The sequence below is a fragment of the Rhincodon typus genome, chromosome 23, assembly GCF_021869965.1.
Source record: "Rhincodon typus isolate 14 chromosome 23, sRhiTyp1.1, whole genome shotgun sequence".
Lineage (NCBI taxonomy): Eukaryota > Metazoa > Chordata > Chondrichthyes > Orectolobiformes > Rhincodontidae > Rhincodon > Rhincodon typus.
Window position 1 is genome coordinate 29,866,435 of NC_063354.1, and position 16,107 is coordinate 29,882,541.

At 40.5% G+C, this 16,107-nt stretch overlaps 1 protein-coding gene across 3 annotated transcripts in view; it reads right to left on the bottom strand.

Moving 5' to 3' along the window:
• LOC109911826 (mycbp associated protein) overlaps positions 1-16,107 on the bottom strand; it is a 91,708-nt gene that overhangs the window by 57,700 nt on the left and 17,901 nt on the right. For all 3 annotated transcript variants that reach the window (XM_048610921.1, XM_048610920.1, XM_048610922.1), the window contains exons 4-8: positions 13,212-13,318; positions 10,660-10,834; positions 6,342-6,457; positions 5,447-5,597; positions 2,423-2,541 (exon numbers count right to left, since the gene is read on the bottom strand). In XM_048610921.1, coding sequence (XP_048466878.1) covers positions 2,423-2,541; positions 5,447-5,597; positions 6,342-6,457; positions 10,660-10,834; positions 13,212-13,318 — 668 coding nt within the window. The remainder of the gene's footprint in view (positions 1-2,422; positions 2,542-5,446; positions 5,598-6,341; positions 6,458-10,659; positions 10,835-13,211; positions 13,319-16,107) is intronic.

Below are 16,107 nucleotides of genomic sequence, written 5' to 3' on the forward strand. Positions count from 1 at the left end.
GCACTGGTCAAAAACAATGATCTAAGTATTCTCATGTCATTTTCCAACTCTTGGCCCATGGCCTTGTATGCCAATGCATCGCCAAGTGTACATCTAAATACTTGTAAATGTTATGAGGGTTTCGGCCTCTACCATCCCTACAGGCAGTCAGTTTCAGATTACCACCACCCTCTGGGTAAAAAAAAATTCCTCACATCCCCTCTAAATCTCCTGCCCCTTACCTTAAATCTATGGCTCCTAGTCATTGATCCCTCCACCAAGGGGAAAGGTTCATTCCTGTCCACCCTGTCTATGCCCCTTATAATTTTATACATCTCAATCATATACTTCCTCAGGATCCTCTGGTCCAAGGAAAACAACCCCAGTCTATCCGATCTCTCTTCATAACTAAAAGTCTCCAGCCCAGGCAACATCCTAGCAAATCGCCTCTGCACCCTCTCCAGTTCTATCACATTCCTCCTTTATTGTGGATTCAAGAACTGCACACAATAATTCAGCTGTTGTCTAACCAACTTCTTATACGGTTCCAGCATAAACCTCCTGGCTCTTAAACTCTATGCCTTGGCTTAAAAAGGCGAGCAATGAATGTGCCTTCTTAAGCATTTTACCTACCTGTCCCTCACCTTAACAGACCAGTGGACATGCACACCAATATCCCTCTGATTCTCGGTGCTTCTCAGGATCCTAATGACGATCATGTATTCCCTTGTCTTATTTGTCCTGCCCAAGAGCATCACCTCATACTTATCTGGATTGAATTCCATTTGTCACTGATCAGCCAATCTGAGCAGCCTGTCTTTACCCTCCTGTAATCTAAGGCCAGCCTCACTATTTACGACACCAGCAATTTTTGTATCACCCACAAATTTACTAACCAACTTTTCTACATTCAAGTCTAAATAGTTTATATATACCATAAATAACATGGGCACCATCACTAATCCCAGCAGAATCTCACTGGGCACGGGCATCCATTCACAAAAACACTCGTCAACCATCACCCTTGGCTTCCTGCCATGCAGCTAATTCTGGATCCAATTAGCCAAATTTCCTTGGATCCCATGGGCTCTTACCTTTGCTATCAGTCTCCCATGCAGGACTTTATCAAAAGCCTTGCTGGAGTCTACTTTGAATGCATTGCCCTCATCTACATACCTGGTTACCCCTCCAAACAATTCCAATCACATTAGTTAGACAAGCCCTTTCTTACAAAATCATGATGACTGTTCTTGATTAACACCCTGCCTTTCCAAGTGCAGATTAATTCTGTCCTCAGAATTGCTTCAAATAGTTTCAAACCTAATTGTAGACAGATTGGCCTGTAGTTTCCTGGTTCATTCCTTGCTTCCTTCGTGAATAATGGTACCACATTGGCCGTTCTCTAGCCCTCAGGTATCTCTCCTGTGGCCAAGAGGAATTGAAAATTGCTTCCAGTATGCCTACTATTTCCTCTCTTGCCTCATTTAACGACCTTGGAAATGGTTCATGCAGCCCTGGAGATTTATCTACTTTTAAGCTGCCAGACCACTCAGACCTCCTCTCTGTCTATGGTAATTTCCTTAAGTATATCACGGTCCTTCTCTCTGATTTCTGTAGCCACATCATCCCTCTCACCAGTGGACACAGACACAATGTGTTCATTTAGAACTCTAACTACGTCCTCTGTCTCCATGTACAAATTATCACTGGGGTCCTTAATGGGCCCTAATCTTTTCCTAGCTATCCTTTTACCCTAATGCACGAGTAAAATAACTTAGGATCCTTCTTTATTACACTTGCCACTATTCTCTCATGCCCCCTGTTTGCTCTCCTAATTTCCTTTTAAAGTTTCCCCTTGCACATTGTGTTCTCCTCTAGGGTTTCTGCTCTTTTGAAACCTTGGTATCCGTTATAAGACTCACTTTTTCTCTTTATTCAATCCTGCATATTTCTTGATATCGAGGGCACATTAGATTTGCTGATCTGACATAGCTTTACTTCAAGGTATCTGCTCCCAGTACACTCTGGCCAAGTCGTACCTGATCTTCCCCCAGTTTAGAACTTTGATTTCAATCCCATCCTTATCCTTTTCCATAACATTCTTGAATTTAATGGAGTAATGATCACTGTCTGCAAAATGCTTCCACATTTGCCTGGCTTGATTTACCTAAAATTAAGATTGTATAACCCTGGATTATAGTATACTGGTGGGTACAAATCAGTCATTGTATATACTTAGTTGTACTACTGATGGGTACAACTGTCAGCGTAAAACACTGGAGTACAGATTCCTTATATGTGCTGCCACTATTATGAGAAACCATTGGTGATGAACTAAGAGACGTATCACTCTATGCTGTGTCTTGGATCAAGGTAATGCATTAGCATTGATAACCCTGAATAAACTCAGTGACAACTCCTGCGTGTATTCTAACAAACATACTGGTTGTCTGAAGTCCAGGTGTTTTAAAACAGTCTTCATCTCTTCCAATCGCTTTTTTAGGTACAAACTCTCTGACCTGGATTTCCTGTAGGTTCTTTTGCCTTGAGGGAAGTCAGTACCTAAAGTAAATGAAGACAGAATTCAAACAAAATCAAAAGATTGGAGGTGGAGGAAGTCCTAAACAGAACAGAAAATACTGAAAATTTCAGCAGATGAGAATATATAGCATCTATAGCAAGAAAGAGATCAGACACTTTATGGGAACTGAGGAAAGATAGTAATATTTTGAGCAATGTGGCAAGGGGTAGGAAGAAGGAGGGCTGAAGAGATTAAACAATGAAAAGGTTAAAAGTCCAAGGGAGTGGTAATAGGACAGGAAAGAAATAAAAGATATGTTCAGATGAGGTGTGAGTAGACAGATGGCAGCCAATCAAATTCCAAATGAAGGAATATAAAAAGAAATAGAAGAAAATGATCCTGCAAAAAGAACCATAAAATGTAACCAAGTTAGGTTATGATCAAAAATAGTTGAATGCAATGAGGGGTTTAGAAGGGTGTCAAGTGCCAAATGAAATAGGAGGCACTGTTCCACAAGCTTTCATTGAGTTTCAGTGGAAAGTAAAAGACAGCTAGTTTAGATTGGATAGTACAGGAGAATTAAAATGACAAGATGCATTGACAGCTCAAGTATAAATGAAGGAATATGACTTCATAGCTATTATAGAGTCATGGCTGCAGGATGACCAGGACTGGGAACTCAATATTCAAGGGTATTCAACGTTCCAGAAAAATAGGCAAAAAGGAAATGGAGGTGGGGTAGTGTTGTTCCACCATTTGGCATGATCATGGCTGATCTCATAGAATCCCTACGTTGAGGTAGCAGGCCATTCTGCCCATCGAATCCACAATGACCCTCTGAAGAGCATCCCACTCAGACCTACACCTGTACCCTATCCCTGTAACTCTGCATTCCCCATGGCTAATCCATCTAGCGTACAGATCCCTGTTTACAATGGGCAATTTAGCATGGCCAATCCATCTACCTGCACATCTTTGGACTGTGGGAGGAAACCGGAGCACCTGGAAACCCACACAGACATGGGGAGAACATGCAAACTCCACACAGTCAGTCACCTGAGGCTGGAATCGTAGCTGGGAACCTGGCACTGAGAGGCAGCAGTGTTAGCTATTGAATCACTATGCTGCGCCAACACGATGGCTCATCTTGGCTTCAACTCCACTTTCTTGACCGCTCCCCATAACCTTCAACCCATTACTAAGTAAAAATATATCTCCTTAAATTTACCAAATGTCCCAGCATCTACCACACTTTGGGGTAGTGACCCTATTCCACAGATTCATAACCATTTGAGAGAAGTAATTTCTCCTCATCTATTTTAAATCTGCTACCCCTTATCCTGAAACTATGATTTCTCATTCTTGATTGTTCCACACAAGGAAACATCGTCTCTATGTCTACTATGTCAATCCCTTTAGCATCTTATATACCTCAATTAGATCTCCTTCCATTCTTTTAAATTCTAGGTAGTTCAGGCTTACAAAGTGGTGAAAACTAGTGGTGGGCCAGAGGATTGGGATTTTTATAGGGAGCAAGAAAATTGATTTGAAAGTAAATTACTAAGAAATATAAAAACAAACAGCAAAAGCTTCTAAGAGAGTAGGTAAAGTGAGTGTGGGACCCTTGGAGGCTGTGACTTGGGAATTGATAACAGGAACAGCATAATGACAGATAATTTAAACCAACATTTTACATCAGTCTTCATGATAGAGGAATCTAAAAAAACCCAAAGAAATCAGGTAAGCAAGGTGCTAATGGGAGGAAAGGTATTGTAACAGTCTCTATCACAGGAACAAAGTACTGTACATAACAACTAATGAGACTGAAGACAAACAGGTCATCAGGACCTGATGGCCTGCATCAAAGGGTTTTAAAGGAAATGGCTGCAGGTATCATGGAGACATTGGTAGGTATATTTCAGAGCTTGCTGGATTTGGGAAAATTGCTAATATGACCCCTTGTCCAAGAAGAGAAAGAGACAGAAAGCAGGTCAATTATGTTCTTATGTAAATGACAAGGAGCTCCAATTATGCTGGCAGATTGAAAGGAAATGTGCTGCAGTGATTACTCAGTCTGTGCTTGGTCTTCCTAATGTAAAGAAAAACTACATTATGAGCTGTGAATTCATTGCACTAAATCAAAAGAAGTACAAGTAAACCACTGTTTCAGTTGGAAGGAGTGTTTAGGGCCTTAGACTGTGAGAATGGAGAAGGTGAAAAATTAGGTTTGCTTCTCTCGCACCTGCACAGAAGGTTCTATAGGAGAGGTTTGGGGGTTGGTTGGTGGTCGGTATGGCGGTGGGGGGTGGAATCTGTTTGGGGTGACTGAGGAGCAGATCAGTGTATTGCAGAGGCAGAGGTTCCTTCAGATTAGTCAAAGGGACAGCAAGGAGAAGATGTGTTTGGTTGTGGCATTACAACAAAGCTAATGGAGATGGCAGAGGAAGATCTGTTGAATGAGGAGGCTAGTAGGTGGAAACTGAGGGCACGAGAAACTCAATCATGGGAGGGAGGGGTAGGGATTACAGTAGAACAGCATGAAACAGACGGAAAGCAGTGAAGAGCCTTGTCAACCATTTTGGGGGTGGGGTTTCCACCATTGAGGAGAAAAGAACACATATATGAAGCATTAGTATGAAAGGTTTGGGTTTGGGTTAATTGGAGTTTGTCAAGACACCTCAAAATAATATTAGAGTTTACTGACCAACCAACCGAAAAAAAGACCCAGGAATGCCTGTGGGAAACTGGTAATAAGTTCAAACAATTCCCTCAGTCTTCAAAAATCTGCACATTTCAATTCTATAACCTAAAAATCTTTACTTTTCTAAAAAAAAATCAAACTAAACCTACTGAACCATTTCCCCATTAGTTAAATTCCTGAAACCTGGAATTTATGTTTACTGACCACAGTAAATGTGCTTTCGTTCAGGAAGGTTGTGAAAGTACCTGTCTCCTGTTTAATTGTGAGAGGTTTCCCACTATGAACGATGGGTGGTGGAAATCCACGTTCTGTCTGCGTTAATGTTGATGCCACACCACTTAACTCATCTCCAATCATTGGCGGCAGGGTCCAAAACTCACTTCCTATGTGATAGCCCTGAAATAATCAGAAAGGAACAAGGTGGCATCTTTATAAAAGCAAAATATTGCAGGTGCTGGAGAATATGAAATAAAAACAGGCGGCGCTGGTGAAATTCAGCAAGTCTGGCAGCATCATGGACAGAGAAACATTACAAGTCAAATGTGACTCTTCTTCAGAAAAATCATAGTTGAGGTGGGATCTTTATTTCCATCTGGGTCACAGCACACTATAACCAGGGTCAACAGCATTCTGGGATGCAGCTGTGGAGATCAAACCTTTCAGAGGATGGAGTGAACCCTGAGAGTTAAGAACATGAGGGAGCTAAGAACATGAGGGAGCTAACCACCAGTGCCAAGAGCAGAAGGGAGTGAACATCCATAGCAAGGACCAGGAAGGAGTGAATACTTTTATTTAATAACAGGATCCCCACAGACATGAACAGAACAGAGGGAACGCACATAGGCAATAACAGGAGAGTGTAAATCCCTACAGTAGTAACAAAAGAAGGGTGTGAATCCGCTTAGCCAAGGAGGGAGTGAATCCCCATAGCCAAGAACAGGAGGACATGATCTCCCATGATCTGGCACCAAAGGGAATGAAGCCCCAGAACTTTTCACAAGTGGGAATGAACTTCATAGGCAGAAAAAGAAAGAGAGAGGGAGAGAGAGAGAAAAAACTCATTTCACCAACTACTGAAAACTTGATATTCCAATGCACCTTGAGATACTATGAATGAAAGGGAAGAAAACCTTTTCTGACCTTTCCAGAACCCAGAGCTGCCATAGTCTGATCGATGAGGTTAGACTGTTGTCTCCGCTCTTCAATATTCTCACATTGATTCATCACCAGTTCTTCAACTGGCTTGTCTAGGATTTCTAAACAGAGAATAGCCAGTTTCAACATTATCATGAAGAGTTTTCTTGTGAGGAGAAAGAATAAACATATCAAGATCAATTTTACAGAATCCACAGGTACTCATTAAATAAGTTCTCTGAGTTGGTGATAATGGCTATACTGCATTAAACGCAGAATGAATTGTTACATAGAAAATGAAATCTTGATCATTTTATAACAGTCCATCAGACCTTAAGGCATAGTAACAGAAGTCAGCCATTTGGCCCATCAGTCTACTCTGCAATTCAATGTGACCATGGCTGATCTGATAATTCTCAATTCCAATTTCCTGCCTTATCCCCATAACCCTCATTGCCTTACTTTATTTAATCTACGTCAATTTGCCTGTGGCTCAGGTAGCAATCATGAGATTGTCATCTGAGAGATTCTGCATTTTAGATCAGCTACCAACTGTTCAAAACATTTCAAGACTTTCTTTCCAGTTCCATTAATGTTATTAGTACTAACATGGATGGTAATAACAATATCCCTCCCCTCACACTCCAAATTCCTCTTCAGCCCTGAGGAGATATCCTTGAGCCTCACACCGGCAGGCAGCACTGCTTATGGCTGCAGAAAACAGTATTTATCTCCCTAATCATAAGTCCCCTACTGCTATGTTCCTATTTCCTCCCCCATTTGTATGGCTCCCTGTACAACAGTGTTGTGGTCAGGTCACTCATCCTTCCTACAGTCCTCACTTTCATCCAGAGTTTGCAAGAACCTTTTTACTGTTGGACGTGTGATAATGGTGTTGTTGGAGAGCTGTTCCCCCCACACATATGATATCTCAGGCCTCATACTACTCATATACTTTAGCCGTGATGTTACCTTTTTGAAAAAAAGTCTAATTTGAATTTTAATGAATCAATAATGACTGCTTCCACCATCTTGCTTGGGATCTTGTTTCTTGGTTTGACCTCTTCCACATTGCAAGATTATTCCCACAGATTTATTTTGGATGTACCAAATCCCATCCCTCATTCCCTGTCAAGTACACGTCATGTCCTTTGGCTCTCCTGTTCTAGAATCCATAAGGAAACCACCTCTCAATCTTTGGATTCCTCCTGTAAATATCCACAACCGATGCAATCATTTCTCATAATCTAAACCCATCAGCCTTTCAATCGTTTCAGTTGTTCTTTTCTGTGTTAATAGCTGCAATAGGCAAAAGTGCTCTTGTGGTGCAGTGGTGGTGTCCCTATCTCTAGGCCAAAAGGTCTGTGCTCAAGTCCCATCTGCTCCAGATCTGTATATGAACGTTCTGGAACAGGTTGAGCAGAAAATACCCTGCATTCGGGATTCTAACTGTGGGAGAACCAATGATTTATATAATGGCAGAATTACCTCAGTATTTTAGTTCAACAGCAAATTTGCTTTACTCATTGCCACTAAGCAGTGTTACAATAGGTGCAATTTGTTCTTAATTAGGATCCACTGACCTCTTTCATTTTAGGATCACAGGAAGTGGAGCAGGCCACTCAGCCTTTCCAGTCTGTTCCCCCATTGAATTAGATTATGGATGATCTGCAAACCAACTCTACATCTCAGATTTTAATTAAGAATTGATCTGACATTCTGGACATAATTTATAATTTGTTGTTATTTGTTTATGGGGTGTGGGAATTATTAGTTAGGCCAGTATTTATTGTCCATTCATAGCTGCCCTTGACTAAGTGGTGGTGAGCTGCCTTTTCGAACTTATGGAGTCCAGTTGGTGCTGGGAAACCCACAGTGCTGTTAGGGAGGGATTTCCAGGATTTTGACCCAGCAACAGTGAAGGAATGGTCAATATAATGCCAAGAAAGGATAGTGTGTGGCTTGGAGGGGATGTTGCAGGTGGTGGTGCTCCAATGCAACTCCTGCCCTTGTCCTTCTAGCTAGCAAGGATGGCTAGTTTGGAAAATGTTATTGAAGCGGTGTGAGTTGCTGCAGTGCACCTTGTAGATGGTACAATCTGTGTCAATGATGAAGGGTGTGAATGTTTAAGGTGGTGGATGGCATGCCAATTAAGTGGTCTACTTTCTCCTAGATGGTGTCAAGCTTTGAGTGCTGCTACAGCATTTCACCCACTTTTATAGCCTCAGTATTTATATGGCTGTTTCAGTTCAGTTTCTGGTCAATGGTAAACCCCTGCATGTTGATGGTGAGGGAAATTCAGTGATGTTAATGCTATAGAATGTCAAGCAGAAATGACTAGTTTATTTCTTTATTGGAGATAGTCATTGCTTGGCATTGCCTTTCCTGGATATTACTTGCCATTTATCACAACCAAGGATGTTGCCCAGTTCTCACTGAATAAGGACACCTATTGCTTCAATATTTGAGAAGTCATGAACAATGCTGAAAATTGAGCAATCATCCTTACTTCTGACCTTATGATGGATGGAGGGCATTCGCAAAACAGCTGAAGGTGAAAAACACTTGCAGTGATGTTCTAAGACTGAGAAGATTAATTTCCAATATGACTCTAACAATAATATTTGGATATGAAATTGGCTAGGGTAGAAGTGATACAGAATAGTGAAGAACAGAAGACGTTTTAATGAAGCGAAGGATGCTGCAGAGTCCCCCTGAGTATTAGGACCATTGTTTTTATAATTTATAAATGGTGTGAACTTGACGATAGGAACATCATTATAGCACACTTTTCATTATGCGACAACAGTAAATAAAAGTCAAATCAAACTCAAACTCATTTCCAAAAGTGAGGTTTACGTAAACTCGGCAATGTAGTAAATGGTGAGTAGTGCTGCAGAGAAATCTGGTAGACATCGACATACTGCTAAAATGAGTAGATACATGACAGATACAATTCAATGTGAAGTGTAAACTGAAGGACTGTAAAAAGAAAATCAGAGCTTGTGAGGTTTGCTACCCACTCCTAATTGCCCTTGTAGTCCACTTAATGTAGTTAGACCCATAATGCCATTAAGGAGGGAGGTTCCAGGATTTTGACCCAGCAACACTGAAGGAACTGCAATATATATCTATCACATTTGTCCTCTAGATGGCTACGGTCATGGGTTTGGAAGGGGCTGCCTAAGAAACCTTGGTGAATATCTGAACTACATTTGTGAATATGGTATACAGTGCTGCTATTTTGTGCTGGTGGAGGGAGTGAATATTTGTAGATGGGGTGTCAGTCAAATAGATTGCTCTGTCCTGGAGGCTTTCAAACTGCTTCATTGTTGTTGGAGCTGCATTCATTCAGGCAAGTAGGGAGTATCCCATCACACTCCTAGCTTATGCTTTGTGGATAGTGGACTGGCTTTGGGGAGTCAGGAAGTGAGTTACTGGCTGCAGGATTCCTAGCTTCTGACCTGCTCTTGTACCCACAGTATTTATATAGCTAGTCCAGTTTGGTTATTGGTCAATGGTAACCCTCAGAATGTTGATAATTGGACATTCAGCAATGGCAATGCCGCTGAACGTCAAGAAGCCATGCTTACACCCTCTTTTGCTGGAAATGGTCATTGCCAAGAATTTCCATGAGATGAATGTCAACCCAAAGCTGGATGTTATTCAGGTCTTGCTGCATTTGGACTTAGACTGCTTCAGTATCTAAGGAGTTGCAAATGGTGCTGAACATTGTGCAATCATCAGTAAACATCTCCACTTCTGACCTTATGATGGAGGAAGGTAATTTATGAAGCAGCTAAAGGTAGGTGCATCTAGGACTCCACGCTGAGGAACTCCTGCAGAGATGTCCTGGGGCTGAGATGACTGAACCCCAACAACCACAATCATCATTCTTTGCGCTAGGTATGACTCAAATGTTCAGAGGAGTACCATGAAGCAACAGTATATTCTAAATGGTACAAATCTGATCAATACAGGGGTCAAAATTCATAAATTTTTCAGCATGTCAGAACAAGATGATAAAGTTAAGAAAACATACTGATTATTTGGTGCTGCAGATGGGGCACTGATTACAAAATAAGAAAGTCATGCTAAACCATAGAAATCACTCATTAAGCCTCAGCTGAATAACAATCACTTATTAAGCCTCAAAATTGTGTACAATTTGGGGCACCAGACTATAAGAAGAATTTCAATGCTTTTCAAGGTTAATGGTGCAGAAGAGATCTGACAGAATGAGGAAATGGTTTAAAATGAGCATTTCTTAACTTGGAAGGCTAGGTTTCAACCTCTATAACTAGCTTTATTAAGTTCCACTTACTGGAGATTAGTTGTTGCGTTCTCTTTCTCTCTGCCATGTGCCACTGCCAATTTGCCAAGGCATGGTCCTGATTTTGTGATTTGGTATAAATAATGTCTTTGGGTTTCTTTTCATAAACCTGCAGCTCCTGAGGCCTGACTTCAGCAGGAAAACGCTGGGAGATCACACTGGCCAACTGAACAACAGAAAAATGGAGCGTTAAACAGATAATCATTCTGCAATTTAGCACTGGGCCAGGCAATAATTGCTGGAGAATGGATCACAGCAGTAACAGAAACAGCAGCAACAGGTCATATTGCCCTTCGTCTCTGGGATCTGGGCTCAAATCTCCAAAAGAATGAAAGTCTCTCAGGGACTAAAAAGGTAACATTCAGAATTTATTGGCAGGAAATGATCAGATGGTCATCAGGTCTTCCACACACAACCACAACACTCAGACTCATGAAAAAGCACAAATAATGGATAATCAGATGCCCACATTCCCACCTACCCACATATTCCCAACTGCTCTCCTACCTACCCACTTGCACAGACTCCCTTCTGCACATTTCCCTACACAGCCACCTATTCATGTGCCCACCCACCAATTTGTTCACTGTTTGTCATTCACTCCCATTAAAGAAGCAAAAAGCTGCATTAAAAAGGCTAACCAGAGAAAGAAAATCAGAAAATGCCTTTCTAAACACCTTTACCGAGCCCTGTCTAGGAGATCATGCTGACCTTGTATGTAGCATTTAAGGTTATCTATATTTTTCCAGTTAGAAACCATGTGAGGCTTTACTATCTTTATTGAAAAGAGCAACTGTCTAACATCCAACCAGATAATCTGCTTTTCAGAATGTTTGTTGGGAGATTAATATTAGCCAGGACAGAATATCCAGGTGAGGTTGTAGATGGGGGTCTTAATTTAATGTTGCCCCTGATAGCTGGCACCTGAACTTAATTGTCAGCTTGCTTTATCTGCTCAAGTGTCTAGAATGATGCTCTAAACCACAAGCTTTTGGTACAGAGGCCAAAGAACTTGAAACTGCAATAAGGTTGTTCTAATTTTGATAATACGTTGATATATAAATGGCAGCATTATTGAGAATATCCCACTGGTTATATTACAAACTCAACGTTGTCACAATGTACAAGGAGCTTTACTTTCCATCTAACCTGTAATGGTAAAGGTATACAATATATTACAATCATTATAATATAATTATTATATTTGGAATTTGGATTTTAAAGTGGAGGTAAAATAGATGTGAGGTTTCAGTTCCGTGAAGATAATTTTGAAAGAGGTCAGAAAGTCATTTGGAACACCAAACTGAAGACATAATTTGCAAGAAGGCATGTGACTTAATTTAAGTGCCTGGCAGGATACCTGTTTTGTTAATTGATGGAATGTTTACAAAGTTGAACTCACGTGATGTATAGAAAAAACAGACCAGGGACAACTGTTTTTGAATTCAGTTCAAAATCTGGTTTCAGTCCAGGAGAACAATTTCATCCTAGCAAAAGGGTTTTTAGTTTGTTAAGTGTCCAAGCTTTGAGAGTTTGTGTAGAAGTTTTCAAGCTGTTAGAACTGAAAAGAGGTTTTAATCATCAGAATTGTAAAGAGGTTTCCAGGCCATCAAACCAGCAAGTATCAGATCAGTAAGAAATTACAGATAATTAACATAGTTGTGATACTTCTCCAGAATCCAGTATTTATAAAAGATATCACAGGGAAAAGGCTTGAAACGTTACTTTTCTGCTAATGTTAAAATTTTTCTAAAAATTATATAAACAGATCTTTGTTGATTTGCTTCCATTTGTGTAATAAACCTTTGTTCTTTCGTTAAAGAACACTGGCAGCCTTGTTCAGTGTTTGGGACTAATCAGCAAAGCAACAACTACAAAAGTTATTCTTACAATCTATCAAGCCAGGTTTCACTCTGGGATCTGAATTGTCTAATTAGCTGGAATCATAACATTGCCTTGTGTTTGTTTTGGCAGTGTTTGCTGGAACAATGCAGACAGGGCTTTACACTAAAACTAACCCTTGTTGTACCCATCCTTAGAGTATTTGATGTGGACAATATAGAGGACACCTTACTCTGTATCAATCCCGTATTGCACTTGCTCTGTTTGATGGGACCCTTGTAGTGGAAACTTTCCTCAGTATTTATGTTGTGTATTATCCACATGTATTTAATGCTAAGTCTAGTTGTTTGAAATTGAAATGTGTCAACACTGTGGTAGCAAGAGTAAGGGTACCTTTATAAACAAATAACAAAAAGGTAAGAGTATAGCAAATAATTCAGAAAAATAAATTAGGATGCTCTACAAGATCCAACCTCATTGTCCATCAGCCCAAACAGCTTTTTAAAACTCCTTCCTAAAGTTCACAAATCTGTCTTTCCTGGTTGACCCACTTTTTCACCATTTTTCGAACTGCATTTGTTCACAGAGTGCTCAAAATTTACAAATGAGCCTATTTGGGGAAGATAAATCACATTCCACATTCCTATAACTAATTTCATGTCTTAATTCATGTCAGGAATAATAACATGCTTGTACTCTACCTCAGAAAGTCCTCTTGCGAGCAATTCCTGCGTAAAATCTGCCAAAGTTCCAAGGATGCTGTGGGGCAGTACTCTCCCCTCTGTGTCAAAGCGAGGACCCCCAGGACCTGTAGGTTTAAGATTTGATGATATACGCTGTTAGCAACAGTTGATTGTTGGCAGTTATTGCCCATAGGAAAGCTTTGGAGTACAATATAACTCACAGTATTCAATATGTTCACACCCTCAGATACCAACCATAATGACATTGTGATGACAAAACAGTGTAAAGGGTTGTTCTTCATCCTAGGAAAATATAAGGTTTAGCCACCACGAGGTCTGTTACTTTGGTTTGTCTATTTTTTCCTTCTACATTAAAAGTATCAAATTCATTTTGCATTGTTTTACCATCAGCATAAATATCTTGTGTGTGTTAAATCAGTCAATATTGGCAAACTATTCAATCTTGTGAATCTTTGCAGCCACATCCAATCATATTCTGATCTCACATCCAGAAGCACAGAATTGGGTACAGGCTGTGACAAGCCCTTCCTTGATCTATCCCTGGGCACTATCTCAATTGTTCTGCTCCTAGCCATCCATCGGTGTGGGGCTTTTTCATGTTCCAGCAGAGAACTGCGTGTGTCATGAGCACGTCAGTACAAGTTGACAACCGCACAATCCGGATTACCAACCAATCTATCCAGTAATATGACGCTTCCAGCACTACATCATTTCCCGAGACTGAGTGTGGAAGGATGTACTTATTATCTGAGCCATGTGAAGTGCAAATGATTGCTGGGTAGACTACTGACTTTTATGCTCCACCAGCAGCCAAAAACTGAAGACTATCCAAGAAAGGCAGGTCGATTTAGCATTCACATTCTCTAGGATATATATGAAAAAACAATTTCAGGTATAACATTCTTCCTGCCTTGTTCTCTCACATTCCAAAGATGCCAGAATGGAAGGATTTAACTGGGACAAGATCAAATGTATAATCCAAAAATCATGCACAAAGATCATCAAGTTTGAATTTTGTGGATGCAAAGACCGATTTAATGAGAATGAAGAAGAGATTTACTAATTTCTCATACAGCCTTCATTACATGTCAAAACCAACCTACTTCAGAGCAGAAATGAGAAGAATACTTACTTAAATCTGAGAATGGTCCATGTCAACACAAATAAATGGTGGACAGAGTTGGTCAATGCAATTTTTGTGATTGATGGGAGGAATGGACTGAAAATCAAGCTACACCACTCCATAAGCATTGCAAAAGTATAAAAGTCAAAAATATCTAATATATTCAAAACAAACTTATTCTTTAGGCATGTGGCAAAACTAATTACCTATTAAGCTTCAATCCAGAATTAAACTTTAACCCCTTAATTCCTAATTCACACATGTTGATAAGACAAGACACTGTTCTGCTGAGGTATTATAGGTGGGAAAAATTAGACAAAAAGCACCCCGGTGAATTAAATGTCTAAACTAAAAGGGTAGAATGAGATCTTCAGCTGGTTTTCAGCAGAGGAGTGTGCCCCAGAGGATTAATAGATAAGGCACTGGTCTCCTAAGCCAGCGAATGTGGGTTCATGTCCCATTTGGGTTTGAGGATCATTCAGTACATTTAAAGCTGAGACAGACAGATTTCAGGGGCAGGCAATGGCCTAGATATTACTGGGGTGGCATGGTGGCTCAGTGGTTAGCAGTACTGTCTCACGGCACTAAGGACCAGAGTTCAATTCCAGCCTTGGGCAACTGTCTGTGTGAAGTTAGCAAATTCTATCCCCATGTCTGTGCAGGTTTCCTCTGGGTGCTCCAGTTTTCAGGGATGTGTGGGTTAGCCATGGGAATTGCAAGGTCACAGGGATAGGATGGGGGGGGTGAGTCTGTATGGGATGCTCTTTGAGGGTCAGTGTAGACTCGATGGACTGAATGACCTGTTTCCACACTGTAGAGATTCTGTGAATGTTATACATTACTCACTAAGTGAGAGAGAAAGATTTTTTCTTAAAGTTTTTGAGAAGATTTGTAGCTCGGGTTATGGATGAAGTTGTAGACATGCTTGCTGAGCTGATGGGTTTAGTTGTAAACATTTTGTCACCCTGCTAGGTAACATCGTCAGGTGCGCCTTTGGTGAAGCATTGGTGTTCTGTCCTGCTTGTTATTTATATGCCTCAGTTTGCTGGGGTGGCTGGTATTACTTTCAGTTCTGTTTCTCAGTGGTTTGTACAAAGAGTTTAATTCAATGTGTTTGTTGATGGAGTTCCAGTTGGAATACCAGGCCTCCAGGAATTCCTTGATGTGTCTCTGTTTGGCTTGTGCGATTATTGATGTGTTGTCCCAGTCGAATTCATGACCCTCATTGTGTGTGTGTAGTGAGACAAGTGAGAGTTGGTCATGTCTCTTGGTGGCTAGTGTGTGTTCATGTATCCGTACAGTCAATTTTCTTCCAGTTTGGCCTATGTAGTGTTTCTCACAGTCCTTGCATGGTATTTTGTATATTACCCCCGTTTTGCCGGTTTTGGGTATGGGATCTTGTACATTCAAAAGCTTTACTAAAATCCAAATAAACAACATCTACTGCACTGCCATCATCAATCATTTCGGTAACTTCCTCAAAAAGCTCAATCAAGTTTGTGAGACATGATTTTCCTTGCACAAAAACATGCTGACTATCCCTAATAAATTTTTCCCTCTCCAAATGTCCATTAATCCTATCTTTCTTAATCACCTCCAACAATTTATCCACAACTTAAGTCTGACACAAAGGTCTATAGTTCCCCGGTTTCCCCTTACAACGTTTCTTAAACAAAATTACAATATTAACCAGACTCCAGTCATCAGGCACCTAGTTAGAGATAATGCAAATATTTCTGCAAGGTGTCTTGTAATTTCCTCTCTTACTTC